The sequence below is a fragment of the Vombatus ursinus genome, unplaced genomic scaffold (genome assembly GCF_900497805.2).
Source record: "Vombatus ursinus unplaced genomic scaffold, bare-nosed wombat genome assembly UNPS02014874.1, whole genome shotgun sequence".
Classification (NCBI taxonomy): domain Eukaryota; kingdom Metazoa; phylum Chordata; class Mammalia; order Diprotodontia; family Vombatidae; genus Vombatus; species Vombatus ursinus.
The window spans coordinates 17553956-17572519 of record NW_020954652.1 but is presented as its reverse complement, the minus strand read 5'-3'; the positions used below and the strand labels follow the sequence as shown (position 1 = coordinate 17572519).

At 36.5% G+C, this 18564-nt stretch overlaps 1 protein-coding gene across 6 annotated transcripts in view; it reads left to right on the top strand.

Annotated features, from left to right (window-relative positions):
* Positions 1-18564, top strand: part of NAV3 (neuron navigator 3) — a 389994-nt gene that overhangs the window by 295048 nt on the left and 76382 nt on the right. For all 6 annotated transcript variants that reach the window (XM_027842471.1, XM_027842473.1, XM_027842474.1 and 3 more), the window contains 3 exons: positions 2963-3015; positions 13781-13804; positions 17193-17270. In XM_027842471.1, coding sequence (XP_027698272.1) covers positions 2963-3015; positions 13781-13804; positions 17193-17270 — 155 coding nt within the window. The remainder of the gene's footprint in view (positions 1-2962; positions 3016-13780; positions 13805-17192; positions 17271-18564) is intronic.

Here is an 18564-nt window from a genome sequence, read left to right as displayed (position 1 = left end):
CCCAGTGTAGCATTACCAAACTTATTGAAGTTGTTCCTTGATAATCTATTTCTGTATTCACAGAATCTCCACCAGAGAAAGGACCTTGAATGCCATCTAGTCCAATTCATCCCCAAATAAGACTCCCTTCTTTAGCATTCTTTAAATTAATCATGAATTGATCATCCAGTTAGGGGAAACACTCTTTCTCCCAGGACAGCCATTTTATTTTTGCATGGCTCTAATCATTAGGTAGCTTCTCCTTACATGAAGCCCAAATATTCCTCTCTGCCCCTTTCACCTGTTGCTCCTAATCCTCTCTTCTTGGGCAAAGCACTCTTCAGGCAATTGAAAATATGGATCGTGTCTGAACTAAGTTATTTTTCTTTTTCCTGCGAGGTCAAATATTCCCAGTTCTTCGATCTATCATGCAACCCATATATAAAAATTACAAATACCTATGATAGTTGATTATCTTCTGGCCGATGAGATCCCAGAGTCATCTTGACATTGCCTTGAAATAGGAATCCAGCGGAGTATAATGAGACCCATAGAGTTTGCTCCCAGAGGTCCGCCTGGTTACCAAGAGCAGGCAGACAACGTCTGCTCATGCTCTAAGGGTAGAGAAAGGACAACCCATTTCAGGGGAAATTTAAATAAATATAAACATTAATCAGCTCTATTCTCCCAATAAATAGTATTCCCCAAGTTTAAGTTTACTAAATTTAGAGATTGTATTATTTATTTCAGGTCCATATAGAATTTACAATATAATCAGATTAACAGACAATCTTCTTCCATGGTGGATAAGCCTAATGGAAACTATTGCAATTGTCTTTTTTACTTTTAATCAAAGAACCGTATGGTTTGACTCTGTACTCTCTCAGTAAACAATACTTGTCTGCCTCTACTGATTATTCTTGTACGGAGAAGCCCTAGATCAGAAATCAAATGGGAGGCAAATTCCAGAGTGATTGTGCCACTGTTTACTTTTATAGATACAGCCTTATATGACATTGAAAAAAAAAATTACTTGACTGGGTACTACTCCATATTCCAGAACAAATGATTTCTAGCCTCTTGAGATGGCTCACTCATGACCACAACAACAACAACTTGGAGTATATACCTTCACATATTGGAAGAGTTTAACAATCTGGAATCTAGGAGACAGCTAGTGCTGGGCCTGAGCTCAGGAAGACTTGAGTTCAAATCCCGCCTCAGACACTTACCGTATGTCCCCAGACAAGTCATTTAACCTCTGTTTACTTTAATCCACTGGAGAAGGAAATGACAAACCACTCCAGTATCTTTGCCAAGAAAACCCATGGATAATATGATCCATGGAGTCACATAGAGTTGGATATGACTGAACAATAACAAAAAACAATCTGGAATAAGAAAAGGGACAAAATAAGTCCCTTTTATATGTAATAACCTTTCAGTGTTTATGCATTAGATTATAGAGCTATTCCCATTCTTACAATTGAACCTTTGAATTATAGAATTTTAAAACTGGAAGGAACTTAGACACAATCAAGTTCAGCCACCTTGTGTAGCAAATAAAGACATTGAGGCATGTAATGGATAAGTAAATTCCACAAGATTCCACAGCTAGTCGGCCATGTGGCTGGCTCTAGAACTTGGGTCCCCTGAACTCTAATTCTTTCTACTATAATAGCTGTTACTTTTGCTTGACAGTTGTTAGAGGTAGTAAGGGTATGATATTTTGAGAAACAGCATTATTTGGTGGGGAGTAGAGTACCCCTGAGACCGGAGTCAGTCGTCATAAGACAGCTTATGAGGATCACCATGTTAGAGAAGGAAGGGGACCTTGAAGGTCATTGAGTCCGGGCTACTGATTTTACAGTTAGGAAAACTGAGCCACATAGGGGTTATAGTCCTGGCTCTATAATTCATGGGATTCTAGACGAACATGGGCAAGTTACAAGCCTCAGCTTCTTCATCTCTATAATGGAGATGATGCCACATGTACTGTTTATCTCAAAGAGACTTTGTAAAATCAAATGAAAAATTAAATGTGAAGATACCAACTAAACTAGAAAGGTCTATATAATTTTAAGTTACTGCCATCCTTTGTGAAATCAACTAATGATGTCTATAAGGCAAAGTGTATGGAAGCAGGCAGGATTTTTCTGCATTGACTGTTAAGCACAGTTTTACCTGGGCTACTGGTTCTGGCTTTAAATACAAAAACATAACATGAATTATTTGTGGTCCAATATAGTCATTAATAGAGATACCCAGGGGAGATAGATATTGCATAAAAAAAAATGATTTCATCTACTACATTTATTTTCTATGGAACTTCAATTTGGAATTCATAGGAATGCTATTGCATCTAAATGAGTATGATCACCTGTTCATAAGCAATGATAAGGTCCCAAGCAGAATAAATTGCCAACGTCTATTTCAGCAAAACTATTGGAAGAAAAGCCCAGGAAGAAAACATTAATGTTTAAATCCTAATCGGAGGCCATTTAGTGCCTTAAGGTCCTTAGTATGTAATATGAAGGGGAGAGCGGGAGTGATGAAGAAAGGGAATGAGTCTTGAAGCTTTTTACTATTTTCTTATTTGGTTTAATGTAAGCTTATGAATATTTAATCAGTGAGGTTTCATTGTAGCGTCTCTCTGAGTATAATTCACTCTTTGACAGGGTCCTTCCATATGGGATAATGTGTGTGATTACTGGGTTGTTTTATAAAAAAATGCTCTGTGCTTTTTACATTTTGTTGGGCTTGAGCATAGTACCTTTGTGTTGATTTTGAGCATTTTAGTTCAAAGAGAATGCAGACAAAATATTTATCAGACAACTGGAAGTCAGACTTTTCTAAAGCTATCTGGGCTTAATGTCTGTTGATGATCATACTCACTTTCCATTCCCTGGGGGAGTTTGCCCATTGTGTCAAGGTTATATTTTCTAACTGATCTTTTCTCTTTTACTTTTTCCTCTCTCCCCAGTCCATGGGTCTTCGTTATCACTGGTTTCGAGTACATCTTCTCTCTACTCTACAGTGAGTATTAATTAGTACTCCAAAGTCAAAATGGAGACGTCAAAACTAGCATGAATTTCATGAAGTTTTGCTTACAGCTAAATTAAAAGTAGGCTGATGATAAACTCATGTTCACGACTGAACAATAACAAAAAACAATCTGGAATAAGGAAAGGGACTAAATAAGTCCCTTTTATATGTAATAACCTTTCAGTGTTTATGCATTAGATTATAGAACTATTCCCATTCTTACAAGTGAACCTTCGAATTATAGAATTTTAAAGCTGGAAGGAACTTAGACACGATCAAGTGCAGCCACCTTGTGTAGCAAATAAAAAGATAGAGGCATGTAATGGTTAAGTAAATTCCACAAGATTCCACAGCTAGTCGGCCATGTGGCTGGCTCTAGAACTTGGGTCCCCTGAACTCTAATTCTTTCTACTATAATAGCTGTTACTTTTACTTGACAGTTGTTAGAGGTACTAAGGGTATGATATTTTGAGAAACAGCATTATTTGGTGGGGCGTAGAGTACCTGACACTGTCCCTCCCCCAGCAGGTTCTATTAACAGCTTCTGAAATGGATTCTTTCACTTGATTTAAGGTGGGCAAGACACATTTTATCAATGTGTACATTTAAAACTGAAGTGCATCAAAGTGAATAGAGTTTGGTACAGTTTCTGAAACACCAGAATGATGGTGTGTGCTCTACTTTTGTCTCCCCAAATTGGCCACATTTATCCTGCTTCTGTCCTATGGCACCTAAGTACCAGAAATGGTAATTGATGTTCTAGTATGTTTCTGTCATGTTATTTGAATTCCTTTATTGGAGGAAATTATTTTGAGAGGTCAGAGATCTGAAAGGGTGACAGTTTTATTTGTTTTTAAATCTGTTTATTGAGAGTGGATTTTTGGAAGTGGCTTTGGATTTAAAATGATATTTTTTAAGAGAGAAGTATTGATTTAAAAGGAAATCCTTCTAACCCTAAAGTACATTATTTTATTTAGTTCCTTTCTCCCCCGCCCTCCAAGGGATTTGTTTCTCTGCCCTTTAGTTAAAGAGTTATTGCATCTTGCAAACTGGTAGAGAATAGTGGGTCTTAATGTTTTGTTTTGTTTTGTTTTGTCATGGACCCCTACATTATTTTAAAAAAAAAACAGCTGTATTGTAATACTTAGGTCTTTTCCCACTTCCAAGTGGTAAAGTTATTTCAAAGTTGGATTTCTGCATTTATCAAATCATAATGAGACATTCACTGCATGTTCAAACCAACAGAAACAACTTGTCCAGAATCCCACAGCTCTTATAATAAATGGGATAATCCCGGCAACTCACTGGATTAAAACAAACTTCTCAGTTTCAGGAAACCGTTATCTTCATTGCCTTTATATGTCAATGGTTGCTGAGCGTGGTGGCACATGGCTGGAATCCCTGTTACTGGAGAAAGCCAAATCTGATGGGTGTCTTGGGCTGGTTAACTCCGTCCTGCAGTTGGACTAACTATGATCAGGTGCCCAGACTAAGTCTGGCACCAATTTGGAGAGCCCAGGGAGCACAGGGCCATTTTGTTGCCTCGAGAGGTCAACTGGCCAGGTTGGAACAATGGACAGGTCAAAGCTTCCAGGCTGATGAGCTTTGGGATTGGGTTGGTGAGCAGCTGATATACTTTTACCTCCGGAGATTAAAAAAACAAAAAAGCCTTAAAAACAACAACAAAAAAGTCATTTGTAAAGCACTATACCAAAATTATTTTTTTTTCCTTTCAGACACTTTCTCTTTTAGGTGTTTAGAAAAACAGTGATTTCCATAGATTAGAGAATCAAAAATTGTTGGCAGATAGATGCTAAACAGATGTTTTTCTCTTTTTAGCAATAGCAAAGCAGTGAGGTTTTCTTTTCTTTTCTATATTGTTTTGGTTCTTTTTGGGGGGGCGGAGTTAGAGAAGGTTAGCTTCACACACATAATTTCAATTATATAGGGAACTCCCATTGTGAAAATGACCTCCAATAACACAGATCAGCCACTCTTTTGTAACTTACAGTCATAGAGAATTACCTAAGATACTGAGGGATTCAGCAATTTGCCCATAGTGTGCCCATGCACAGAATCATGCCATGAATCTAGGTCTTCCCCAATCCCTTGCTGGCATCCTAGTTTTGAGCTCATTTTCTTCATTGGTACAGTGGAAAGAGCATTTGACTTAAAATCATGGGCCTTGAGTTCAAATTCAAGACCCATCACTTCTACCTTGGAAGGCACTTCATTTGTCTAGGACTCAGTTCCCTCTTGTGTAAAATTAGTTGGGGTGGTATGATCTCTAAATTTTCTTCCAACTCTAAGTCTGTGATCCTTTAGATTTAAAGGCAATTAGTCAGGTGGTACAGTTGCTAGGGCACTAAGCCTGGAAAGAGGAAGATCTGAGTTCAAATCCAGTTTCAGACACTAACTTTATGATCCTGGGCAAATGACTTACCCTCTGTTTACCTTCATTTCCTCAACTCTAAAAATGGGGATAATAATATCTACCACCTGTCTCATGATGGTGTTGTGAGGTTGAAATGAGATAATATTTGAAAAGCACTTAGCACAGTGCTTGGCATAGAGTGGGCAATAAACCTATGCCTGTTTCTGTATGATTTTTCATATAACAAAGATCTTTGTTAATACTCCTTCCACCCATCCAGATAACAACCCCTCTAAAATTAGTCTTTGAGGGTTACTCTGGCTGGAAAATTCATCACGTTTACAATCTTGTTGTAAGATGTGTTATTGTTGTTACTGCTTTTAACTTAGCTAGGTTGTTCTGCAGACAAATAGGCATGCAGGTAGATAGTGGGCCAATACTGGAATCCCTGTCAGCTTAGAAGGCTCTGAAAGGTCTTGCACTATAGTACTATAAGAACTGAGAGTCACCTTCACACCACAATGAAGTATCAAAGTAGGATTTAGTAGAGGTTTAAAAAAAAAACCTCCATTTTTAATCATATTATATGATTTATATATATACACACATATATGCCTCAACAGGTAATTTGTATAGAATCATTCTCCCATAGTATAGTGACTGTTTTCATTGTCTCATCACATGCTTGTCACCTAACAAAGTGTCTGATGCTTATTAAACACTTATAAATAATAATGGAATTGAGACGGCAATAAAATTGAGAGAGTGGGAAAGGAAGAGAAAAGGAATAAGCTTTTATTAAGGGCCTGCTATGTGCCAGGTGAGGGTAGATGGCTGAGCAGATAGAGTTGTAGGCATGGAGTCAGGTAGACTCATTTTCCTGTGTTCAACTCTCACCTCAGACACTTACTAGCTGTGTAACTAGGCAAGTCACTTAACCCTGTTTGCCTCAGTTTCCCCATCTGTAAAATGAGCTAGAGGAAGAAATGGCAAACTGCTGTAGGAACTTAGCAAAGAAAACCGCAAATTAGGTCACGAAGAATCAGCCATAACTAAAATGACAGAACAACAACAAATATGCCAGGCACTGCGTTAAGCATTTAAAAATATTGTTTCATTATAATCATTTAAATGGATACTTGAAAGAAAACAGGAGTAAACAATTCAAATAGCTGAGGAGAACAGCAATAAATATAAAAATAAAAATGAAGAAAATGAAAGTGAGAATACTTAGGTCATATAAGATAAGATAAAGGGTGAAGGGCTTAAAAAGAAATGAGAACTGTGATAGAAATTAAGAAAATGTGTGCGGAACTTTGGAGGTGAAGGATCTGAAATCTGATTAAAAGGAAAGCCAAAATCAAATAAAAAGGATTAAGCAATGAAACTACATAGGAAGGTGGTTTTATTGGGAAAGCTAGGTATAATGGGAAGGGCATTGGGCCTGTAGTCAAGAAAACCCATCTTCATGAGTTCAAGTCTGGCCTTAGACACTTTCTAGCTGTGTTACCCTGGGCAAGTCATTTAACCCTGTTTGCCTCAGTTCTTCACCTATAAAATGAGCTGGAGATGGAAGTGTCAAACCACTCAAGTTTGTTTTTGTTTTTTTGGTTTTTTTTTGTTTTTTTTGCCAAGAAAACCCCAAATGGGGTCATGAAGAGTCTGAAATGACTGGGCAATATTTTATTTATTTTTATGTTGATTTATTTATATCCTTGTTGTAATTTGTATTTTTGTTATACTTTATATCTTTGTTGTACGTTTATATTTTGGGGTCCAATAATCCTGAAATCAGCATCTGACAAAGAGATGCGTTTGTTGAGAGAGAGAGACAATGAGAATCTAGAGATAAACCTTGCCCCAATGACAAGCAGAAGAGTAGGATGAACTCTATTGCCTGCCATTTGGGTTTTGACTGAAGCAAATAAGTAAATTAAACTTAAGTTACACCAGAAATGACAAAAGGTAAAAGATTTAGAATTGAAAATGAAGTGATAAGAGCTCCTAGGATTTTAAAGATGCTTCAGTGTAGGGGTTCATATCTGTGTTTGTGTGGACCCCTTTGACAATCTAATCTAGAATATGGATTTTTAAATGTAAAATAATAATAATAATAATAATATATGTAACATTACAAAAGAAATCAATTATTTTGAAATAAATGTGGACTCCTGCTCAAGATGATGAGACATTTGTGTTAAGGAGCACCTGGATAGACTAAGAAACAATAAAGAGAATCAGTTGTGCATAGAGGATAAAATAATCCACCTAATATGACATTACTCTATGAGTTTCAGTTATATATGTGTGTGTGTGTGTGTGTGTGTGTGTATACACAAACATATACTTGTGTGTTTATGTAGGATATATTTGTATATATAACATATACATATATGTATATGTGAATATATATGTTATGTGTGCATATATAACATATACATAAATATATATGTATATATTAAACTTCTTTAACAGTGGCAAAGAAGCATTCTAGTGGGAAACATTACTTCTCTCACCATCACTGTCCATTACAGTCAAAAAGCCCTAAACTGACTAAACCGTATCTAGCGGATAATCGTGGAAAAGTCACTTACATGACTCATGTTGCTACTCCTCATGTATACATCATAGGACTTAGTTTTCTTTCTTCCTTCTTTCTTTCTTTTCTTTCTTTTTAAATTCAAATGAGAGAGTAAAGATGAAAGTATTTTAAAATTCAAGGACTGGCCTTTTGTAGGATTTTCTACAGAGAAAAAGACAATGAATGACAAAGAGCAATGAATAAATTAGCAGGAAACTATTTAAAGCCCTTTTGTCAAAAAGAGCAATTCTCCGTGAAATCATAGGTCCTGACAAACGTCACAAGGGGAACTCTTCCTTCATCTCTGCCCTGCTTTTAAACTTGAAAAAGGATTCGAAATTAAATAGTTTAATTATCATCGCCCAAATTTTCCCGATGTAAAAGCGAACAAATTATGTGTGAATCAAAGAAAAAAAATTGATAGAATTTCTTAATAAAGTTTTGTATTAGTGGTTTCACTGCATTTAGATTCTAGTTGTCTGGGCCAAGGGCCACAACAAGCTACACACTGGGTCAGCTGGACTGAAGAGTCAGGCTGATATCCTAGAAGCAAAGGTGTTATTTAACACTGTTTTTGGTGAGAAAAAATAGAGTATTTTTTAGTTATTTTCAGTTCTTGCTTTCTCATCTTGATATCTCCCAGGCCATCACACCTGTCTCAGAGGAGCAAATGGATATTAAGCGACTGACTCATGTAATTACTTAATAATCTCCTCAGTTCAAGTAATCACAATTTTTAAAAAATATTTTTAATTTATGAAATGAAATATTTTTCATATTCGGCCTCATTACTTAAATAGTTCTGAAGTGCACAATAGAAACAATAGTGGAAATAGTACACTCCAATTTAATCTAATCTAGCAATCCAATAAACATTTATTAAAGGCTTACTGTGTACCAGACCCTGGGGATACAATTAATAAAAAGATAGTCCCTGCTCTCAAAGAACTCATCATCTGATAGAGAGAGACAAAATGGGGAGGGAAGGGAAGTGAAGTGGTGTTGGGGTAGGGGGAGACTTACCTAGTGTAGGAACATCTTATTCCATGGAGTTGAAACCAGACAGAACAGCAGATGCTGAGTGGAGTGGGTCAAAAAAATCCAGTTTCTGTTGTCAATAAAGGAAGGCATAAGGAGGAGTTTGATGTTCTACCCTCCAGCCATCCAATAAGAAGGGAAGAGGAGGCTGAGGGAGATGGTGTCAATTAAGCCTTGAGTTAGAAGCATGGTGATGGGATTAGAGGTATAGTAATAGAACTAGGGGAGGAAAGGATGGTAATGCAACCTAGTAAAAGCTATGGAGATGTTAATCCAGTTTAATTCAAATTGGAATTTTTGAATCACCTGGACAAATACCAGGCACAGGAGGGCCTGGGATTGAGAGTGGGAGAATGTAAAAGAGAAAAGTAGTCCTGTTTCCAAACAGCAAGGCATTTTACTTTAGTAGAGGAAGTAAGACCTAACCATGCCAATAATAATAATAACAATTACGATGCTAATAATGGCTATCATTTATGTAGCACTTTAAGTATTACAAAGCATTTTACGTAGGTTATTAACTTTTATCCTCACAAAACTGGAGAAGTAGATCCTATTATTATCCCCATTTTGCATTAAGGAAATTGAGGCTAAGAAATATTAAGTGACTTGCCTAGGTCTCTTAAGTAACCTAAGTAACACAGCTAAGTGTCTGAGGCTAGATTTGAACTATACTCTTCCTGATTGAAAGTGCAGCAACCACTGAGTGTCAGTAAGGTAGTATGGGACAAGTTATGAGGAAAATGCAGCAAAATAATGTAGGATTTTAGAGCAAGAAGAAATTATGTTAGGCTGGTGATCAAAATTGGCTTAGTATAAGATTGTTGTTTGTCCATCATTCTTGAAGAAGACCAATGACATCATGAGGTGATGTCTTGACTTGCAGGTGAATAGGATTTAAGTGAGGCAGAGCTGTGAAAAGTCATTGTATCATTCTCTCCTCCAGGGTCATCTGAGTCCAGGGGCAAGACAGGTCAAGATGACTGGAGATGACTCCAGATGCAGAGGGAGAACTTGGCTTTTTAAGCTATGGTCTTTCTTAGGTTTCATTTTGTCTAAGACGACACCCATTCAGTGTAAAACACTGGCGACGCAAGAAATGAGAAAAAGATGGCCTAGTTGCCTACTCAAAAGAAAAAAAAAGACCCTCAGGGTTTCTGGTCTAAGAAGTGATGACTACTTTAATCTTGAAGAACTGAGCAGAATTTTAGCAGACAAAGAAGGGTAAAGAAATATCTTCCAGGAAGAAGGAAAAAACATGAGCCAAAGTGCAGAAATTAGAAGGAGTTGCAGGTCTTAAGATCATAGATATGAAACTAAAAGGGACTCTGGAGGCAACCCGGGTCAAGGGGGGTTATATGACTGGCCCAAGACCACAGCAAATGGCCAAACAAGGAATCAACCCCAGAATGCCTTTCAGTAAGTATTTATTGAGAATATTCGACGGACCGGGCACTATGACAGACTTTGGAGACAAATACAAAAATGAAAATGAAACTCAGGGACTTAACATTCTACTGGGAAAAACCAGTGAGGAAATAGGTTAGAATCTGCAAAATATATAAACAGTAAATACAAAGTAGTTTTTGTTTGTTTTGTGTTGTTTTGTTTTTAATGGGGAAATGTTGAACACTGAGTGCTGGGGAGATCAGGAAAGGCATTACATTGAAAGTAACACTTGAGTTTGGCTTTAACAAAAGTCTACATACTGAGAAGAGTAAGGAGAAGGGAGACAATCTGTTCATAGGCACAGAGGTGAAATAGTATATTACCAAGTTCGATTGAATCACACAGTTCATGACGAAGACCGATGTTGAGATGGGTCTGTAAAGATAATTTGGAGCCAGATTGTGAAGGACTCTAAGTGATTGGATTGTGTTTGAACCTAGACATAGTATAATGACTGCTGAAATTATTTGAGTGAGGCAGTGATGTGACCAGACCTCAACTTTTGGAATATCAATTCTGTAGCTTGGGGTAGTGTAGATTAGAGGAGAGAGATCGAATGCAGGGAAACCAATTAGGAGACTATTACAATATTTCAAGCAAGAGGTGAGGAGGGCTTGAATGAGGGTGATGGCTAAATGTTGCATTCCTGTTGGAGATTGACAGGGTGAGTTATTCCTTTTTAATCAACAAATAACAAGAGCCAAAATGTACAGCAGAGAATATGCTATATAATTGTTTTACAACCCTCAGGGAAAAATTGATTTCAATAGAAAGCTTTGAACCGTGTTGTTAATGGAAAAATCAGTGGAACAAAGAAAAGTACCTCATATAGTAGCACCAAAGGTGTTATGACCATCTTAGACCATTTCAAAATTATCATGCCTTGATAAGAACAAGTCTAGAAGTAGGATTTGGATGGGTGGAAAAATAGAGTGTAATGAACAAATAACTCATATAAAACATGGGAAGGGGAGAAAAAAAGGGAAAAAAAGAAAAAAATTGCATGATAACTTTATTATGTATTTAAAAAGAATAGCATGATTGATAAATTTGCAGTTTCATGGGCAATCATCTTTTTTTTAAATTCTACTATGTTATGGAAATATATGTTTTATTTAATAAATTAAAAATAAAATAAATAAATATTTTAAAAGTGATTAGAAAAAATTATAATCATAATAAAAGAAAATATGGGGACTATACAGGATACCGAGCAAATTGAAGTGGAGATCAAGCCATGTTTGTATATGACTTGTATATGATTCTGTGAAATCAAAATACAAGTCATAGGATCATGGATTTAGAAGTAGAAAAGATGCTAATGACCATCTAGGCCAACTCCTCATTTAGAGATGAGGAACCTGATAAGGTCTCTTAGGTCTCCTCTTTTTGTGACCTTGGGCAAGTCCCTTATCCTTTCCAGCCCTTAGTTTTCTCATCTGGTAAATCAGAGATTTGGACTTTGTTGTTGCTAATCATTTTAGTTGTATCTGACCTGTTGTGACCCCATATTGGGTTTCCTTGGCAAAAGATATTGGAGTGATTTGCCATTTCTTTCTCCAGCTCATTTTGCAGATGAGGAAACTGAGGCAGACAGGGTTAAGTGACTTGCCCAGGATCACCCAGCTGGGAGGTATCTATTTGTGTGGCCTTGGGAAGTCCTTTAACCTCTCTAGCCTTTATCTTTCTCATCCGTAAAATCAGAGGTTGGGACTAGAAGGCCCTTAAGCTCCAGTCCAGTTCTAAATCTACAAGGGACTTGTCCAAGATGATACAGGAAGTAAGTACTAGAAGCAGCATTTGAACCTGACTCCAAATCCTTCCCATGTGGCACCATCTCCTTCCCATATTAAAATATGTGGCCAATTTTGATCACCATTGGCTTGTTCAATATGTAACATTATATATATGTATATATATATTAGTTCTGCTATTTAGAAAAGAAATTATGTTATAGGGAGGGGGAAATTACTATTGTTTTAACCACAGTTAAAATACAATAGCACAGTCATGATGAAGTAAAAATGATGTGAGTGGTTTTGAAATGGAGCATCTAAGCTTCCAGGCCTGGTGTCAGGAAGATGACTCCTCTTCCTGAGTTAAAATCTATCCTCAGATATTTAACTAGCTGTGTGACCCTGGGCAAGTCACTTAACCCTGTCTGCCTCAGTTTCCTCATCTGTAAAATGAGCTGGAGAAGGAAATGGCAAACCATTCCACTATCTTTGCCAAGAAAACCCCAAATGAGGTCATGGAGAGTCAGACACAACTGAAAAAATGACTAAACAACAAAGATCTAGGCTTAGCATTTTTTTCTGCTGGCTTATTATTTTTACTCCTTATTCCTGGAGGGAAGAAAAGAAAAAGAATAGTTTATTTTTTTACTTACAGGTACTTTTGTATCAACTAATCAGGGCAATTAAAAACAGCAGACAAAAGATTGTTTTTCAGGTTTTAAATGAAACTGTTTGAATGCAATGAACACAGTTGCGTTATTCAGGAACATTGTCCCCTCTCCTGCCTCTGCTAGAACGAGGCAGCTTCCCAAAAGTAATGGCTCCCATACCTCATTTCCTATCATTGTTGCAACCCAGAGTAAAGAGATAAACCAGAGCTAAGAGTTTTTTCACAACTGAGGCCAAAAACACCCAGCAGGTATTCCAACAGTCCTTATTTTCATAGTCTTCAACTAAAGATGTTTATCAGCTACTTTTACCACCTTCATCCTCAGAGCGCTCATTTTACTGCTTTGTGGCTTAATAGGGAAAGACAATAGAAATGAAAACAATGGTGATCATCAGAGGTCAGCAAAGTTGGATTTTGTTTGTTTGTTTTGCTTGTTTTGTAACTTTTTTTTTTAGCTTCACTTAAGATATATTAGGATAGTATATAAGTAGTCGGCTTTCCATAGTGGGATTTACAAGAATCATTGTATTTGATGACATTGCATTTCCCATAAGTCATAGAGAATGACCCTTAAAGTCTAACTAGAAACAGTCAGATTCCCCTATACTTTTTTTTTTGCTTCTATCTGATGCTATGACCAGTATGCTGCCAATCATAAAAGAAAGGAAACTGTTTTTAAGTTGCAAATAACTTGATTCTGATGACATCATTAACTCATTCTATACCATAAGGTCATGGATTTAGAGTTGGAAAGTTCCATAAAGAGGTTATAGAGTCCAACTACTTATTTTACCACCAAAGACAATAAACTGAAACCAAGAGAATTTAAATAATAACCCTAAATGCATTTCACTTGTATGTATACTCGATTTCCCTGATTCTAAAGTCATTCTGTTTCTCTTTTGCAGGCTGAAGAAAAAGCACATTCTGAGGTAAATATATAAATAATAATAATTCTCCATCATCTCTATTTCTGTCTATGTATCTTTATCTCTATCATCTCTGCCTTCCACTCTGTCTTTTAATTCCCTTCCTTCCTTCCTTCCTTCCTGTTTATCAGTAGTTGTAGCTTTCTGTGCCTAAATCCTAATAACATTCTTGTATGTTAATGGTGTTAAAATTCATGAATAATGGAACATTGCTACCACTAGAGGTCTCCGTGATACAATTGCTGAACAAATATGGGCTCTTCTATTTGCTGAGAATATTTTACAGAAAGATTATAGAAACGTACCAGAATTCTTTTCAACAAAAGACTCCTCAAAATTAAAAGGAAATACTGTAGGCACTTTTACCACCCAGATTTCTAGGCCAGATTCTTCTATAACTGGTATTTTGTTACAATTTCATTTCACCAGGCCTCTGGAATGCTACAGTATGTACTGGTTCCTAGGTGTAAGATATTTACAGAACAAAATAAGTGACTTTAAGTCCAACACCCTAACCCACTTGGTCATTTTCAAAGTCATTTATGACTCTGACGGCTGTTTCATGAGATCTGTGTGGTAGGCATGTGGTTCTAATCCCATACAAAAACATTAGCATATACTTCTCTATCATGTTCAAGTCAAGTTTGGGCCTATAAAGAATGTGTGTGTGTGTGTGTGTGTGTGTAAGTGTGCATAAGATGTGACCTTGCCAGAAGATATTTAACTTAGACATTCTTCAAAGAGAAGTAATGATTTTCTGGATGGTTTATGTTGAGGCAACACAACTGAAGAGGAAAAAAGATGTGTTGGTAACTACCCATGCAGATAGATTCCTTTCTTGCAATCCCAATTTAATTATCCCTCATCAGCATACATTTTAATGTCATTTCTGTGTTCACAGTTGGTAAACTGAAGCACGTCCATGAGGTTCAAATGCCTAAATTACTTTCCATGGTAAACCATGTTTTTTTTTTTTCTCCCAAGGCCATAACATGGTTGAAAAGCTTGACACAGATCAAGAAATATCTAATCTCTTTGCTTCCTCAGCAAGTTCCAGCTTCCTTTTCACTATCTGTACCTCATAATATGGTCATTATGCATTTTTGACTTCTTATTTAGAATAGCATTGCTTCTGAATGCATTCTGGATCATACGACAAATGAACTCTATTTCAAACTCTAAGTGTCTATACAGAGAATGGAATTGAATTAAATTTTTCTGTTGGAATAGACCACTAAGGGAAAGATGATTTTTGGACCTAACTTGATTTACATGTATAACAGACAGGAACTTACCGAAAATGATTTGGTGACATTATGTCTAGAGATGTAAAGATATGACTCCCAGAGTCTTTTAAAAATATATGAAAATAACTAGAGCAGTGTTTGCTGTCAGTATGTATCTCTTTTTGAACAGTAATAATTTAAGGTCTTATTTACAAATAAAATAAACATCTGATAGCCTTGTATTTTTCCATTTGGCCTAGAGCGCTCTTAACTGAGAAAACTACTATTTTTATGAAATGTAGTAAAATGAAGTATCCCAAACTTGACCTCTTTGAAAGTCACCTAAACCAAATATGCAAACTAATTCATGTTAGACTTTGACTTCCATTTGACTGTGGAAGAGAAAAAAGAGAATTTAGTTGAAGCACATCAGAAATCTTTTTTTCAGGCTGAGGCAATTAAGCTACAAAGAAGGATTATCATTAGAGAACAGAGCCTTATATGAGTAGAAAGTTTTTCACCCTTAAAAGCACAAATTCTTTAAGGATAGGACTTACTGTAAACTTAAATGCCTGAAAAATTTCATGAAATGCAGGTACCTACTAATAATGACTTAAATTTATACTTAATATTGATAAGAAAATTAGTATGAGGTCAACCTATGAATTAATTCTTGAAACAAATATAACGGATATCTCCCACTGTATTTTTAACCTAACATCTGGGTTAATTTTGGGAAAAAGGATTTGGTATTTTAAATTAATGGGTAAGAGTTTAGTGGTTTACCTTTTCGTTCAAAAAAGAAAAATACTTTCTCGTCATCCTTATGAATGGATGTGCCAGACACCAAAACTATTGTAAACACTCATTAAGGTATAATTTAGTGAAAAGTACACTAATAGGAAATGTAGACATCCTCGGTACATTAGGCAACATGAATACTGATTGTTCCCTGAAGCCCATATATTAGAGATAAGAGTTGGCATTCCTGTCAGCTATAGAATTTTCTACAAGCCTTAAAGTAGCCAAACCTGGACGTATTGATACAGATGAAGAGAGACCACAGGTAGTCTAATAGCAGGGCATACACACACACACAGGGATCTGGAAATTTTTGCCAATGTAGGATCCAAAGTAATGTATTTTTTAAATAGTTTAAGACTAAAAACATTTTAAAGCTTTTCTTCTAGTGTAAAAGTTTGAAAGAAGAAGGTATCAGATGAAAGGGGACAATGATTTTGTTGAGGGGGGGAGGTAAAAGCAAAGGGAGCTCAAAGGAAGTTTAAAATTATTTTTTCAAGTTTGATTGATGATATTTAGCATATAGTTATGTTCTCTTCTCTCATTCTGTACTCTAAGTGTATCACAAGTGGAATTTGATTTGAATGGTGAAAAAAAATTGGTATTTCTTTCTTTAGGATTTGTAATTTTTGTATGGGGAATCTGAGTTTGAATCCTGTGTCCTTAAATTGAGTATTTCTCTTCTTAGTGAAACAATTTCATCTATCCTTAATAAATCATCAGTTAATAAAAGCATAAAGATCAACTTAAGTAAATATTTAAAAAAAACCAACCCCCCTAATTTCATTGATAGGGACTTTTCCTTTGCTAGTATTTCAGAGTGGAATTTTTCTATATTTTATACATTTCTGTTAAGAATACTCAATATTCGCTGGCCAACCTGCTGGTGATAAGCCTCTCTGGATGTACCAAGGTTGACTAGAGATAAACAAATTTGTCAGTCTCCTCATATTTGAAGCATTTTTGTTTGTTTGTTTTTTGTGAGGCAATGGGGTTAAGTGACTTGTCCAGGGTCACACAACCAGTAAGTGTCAAGTGTCTGAGGTTGGATTTGAACTCAGGTCCTCCTGACTCCAAGTCCGGAGCTCTATCCACTGCTGCACCTAGCTGCCCCTATGTTTTTAAACTTGGTAGTACCAACAGTACAATCTGGGATATAGTAATAATTATAGTAATAATAATGATAAATTAGATTCTCCCTCTATCTATCTATCTCTATCATTTATCTGTCCATCTATTTGATACCTGTCAGTTTGACCTTTACCAGATTTCATAGTGTCCCTCATATCAAAATATATCATCAGAATGAGTCTTAGTTGAAAGTCAAGCTAAACTAGTAAATTCATTTTTTTTTTCAAATTTAGCAAATTCACAAACTACGGAGGGAGCTGGTCGCATCACAGGAAAAGGTTGCAACACTCACATCTCAACTTTCAGCCAATGTAAGTCATTTCTGGTTTTTGATATGAGAAAAGTTCAGGGGTTAGAGTGTTGTGATATAACTCTGTATTAGTGTAAGAAATTAATTTTCAAGTGTTTTCTTGGACTTGCGATTTTTAGTTTGTTTAGGTTTGTGGGAAGCTAGATAGAACAGTGGACAGAATGTGGGACTTGGAGTCATGGAGGCCTGAGTCTGAAACCTAGTTTCATTACTTGCTAGCTGTGTGTCCCTGGGCAAATCCCAAAAGCACTCTAAGTATCAATTACCTCATCTATAAAATAGGGATAATAATAGCACCTACCTGTTCTGCATCACTGCCTCTCAAAGGTGAAAATGTAATAGAATAATAAAGGATAATATGTATCAGCTAGATGATGCAGTGGATAGAATGTCGCCCTGGGAGTCAGGAAGACTTCTTCCTGAGTTCAAATCTGGCCTCAGGCACTAACTAGCTATATGACCTGGGGCAAGTCACTTAATCCAGTTTGCCTTAAGTTTCCTCATCTGTAAAATGACAAAGGAGTAAGTAAGTAAGTAAAAGGAGAAAGAAGTGGGAAACCACTCCAGTATCTTTGCCAAGAAAACCCCAAATGGAGTCAGGGAGAATCAGACATGATCAAAATGACTGAACAATAATAGCAACATATCCTACCCAAATCTCTTCTGAACTCTAGTTGTTTATCATCAACTACCTTTTGGACATTTCAAACTGAATGTCCTCTAAGTATCTCAGACTCAGTATGTCTGACAGAGTACTCATTAACTTTCCCAACAAATCCTCCCCTCTTCTGAGGGAAAAGTATGTATTACTTTAATAGGTGGTACTTACTACTGTCGAACACACCACCATTCCACCAATGACTGTTTCACAACCTTGGAATCATCCTCAGCTCCTCACTCTCACTCCCCTATTTATCCAATTTATTACTAGTTCTTGTACTTTTTAACCTCAACATCTCCCTCTTCTCTCCACCCATGTAGAAGCAACCGTAATTCAAGTCCCCATCTCTTCTGGTCTGAACTATTACAATAGCTTATTTGCACTCCCTCCTCAAATATCTCCCTGATGCGGTTTAGAGATTCAGGGGTGCTGGGACCCCAAAATCACAACACGTGAGTCCTCCCTAAAAGAATTCAACCCAAGCCTTCTTTCAGCCAAAGACAAGGTTTATTAGAACATCCGTCATATTGGGCAGACTCTTAAGGAGTCTGAACATGGGTAAGCAATGGCTAGGTTTTAAGAATCTAAGCAGTGGCTAGATTATAAGAATCTGAGCAGTGGCTAGATTTTAAGA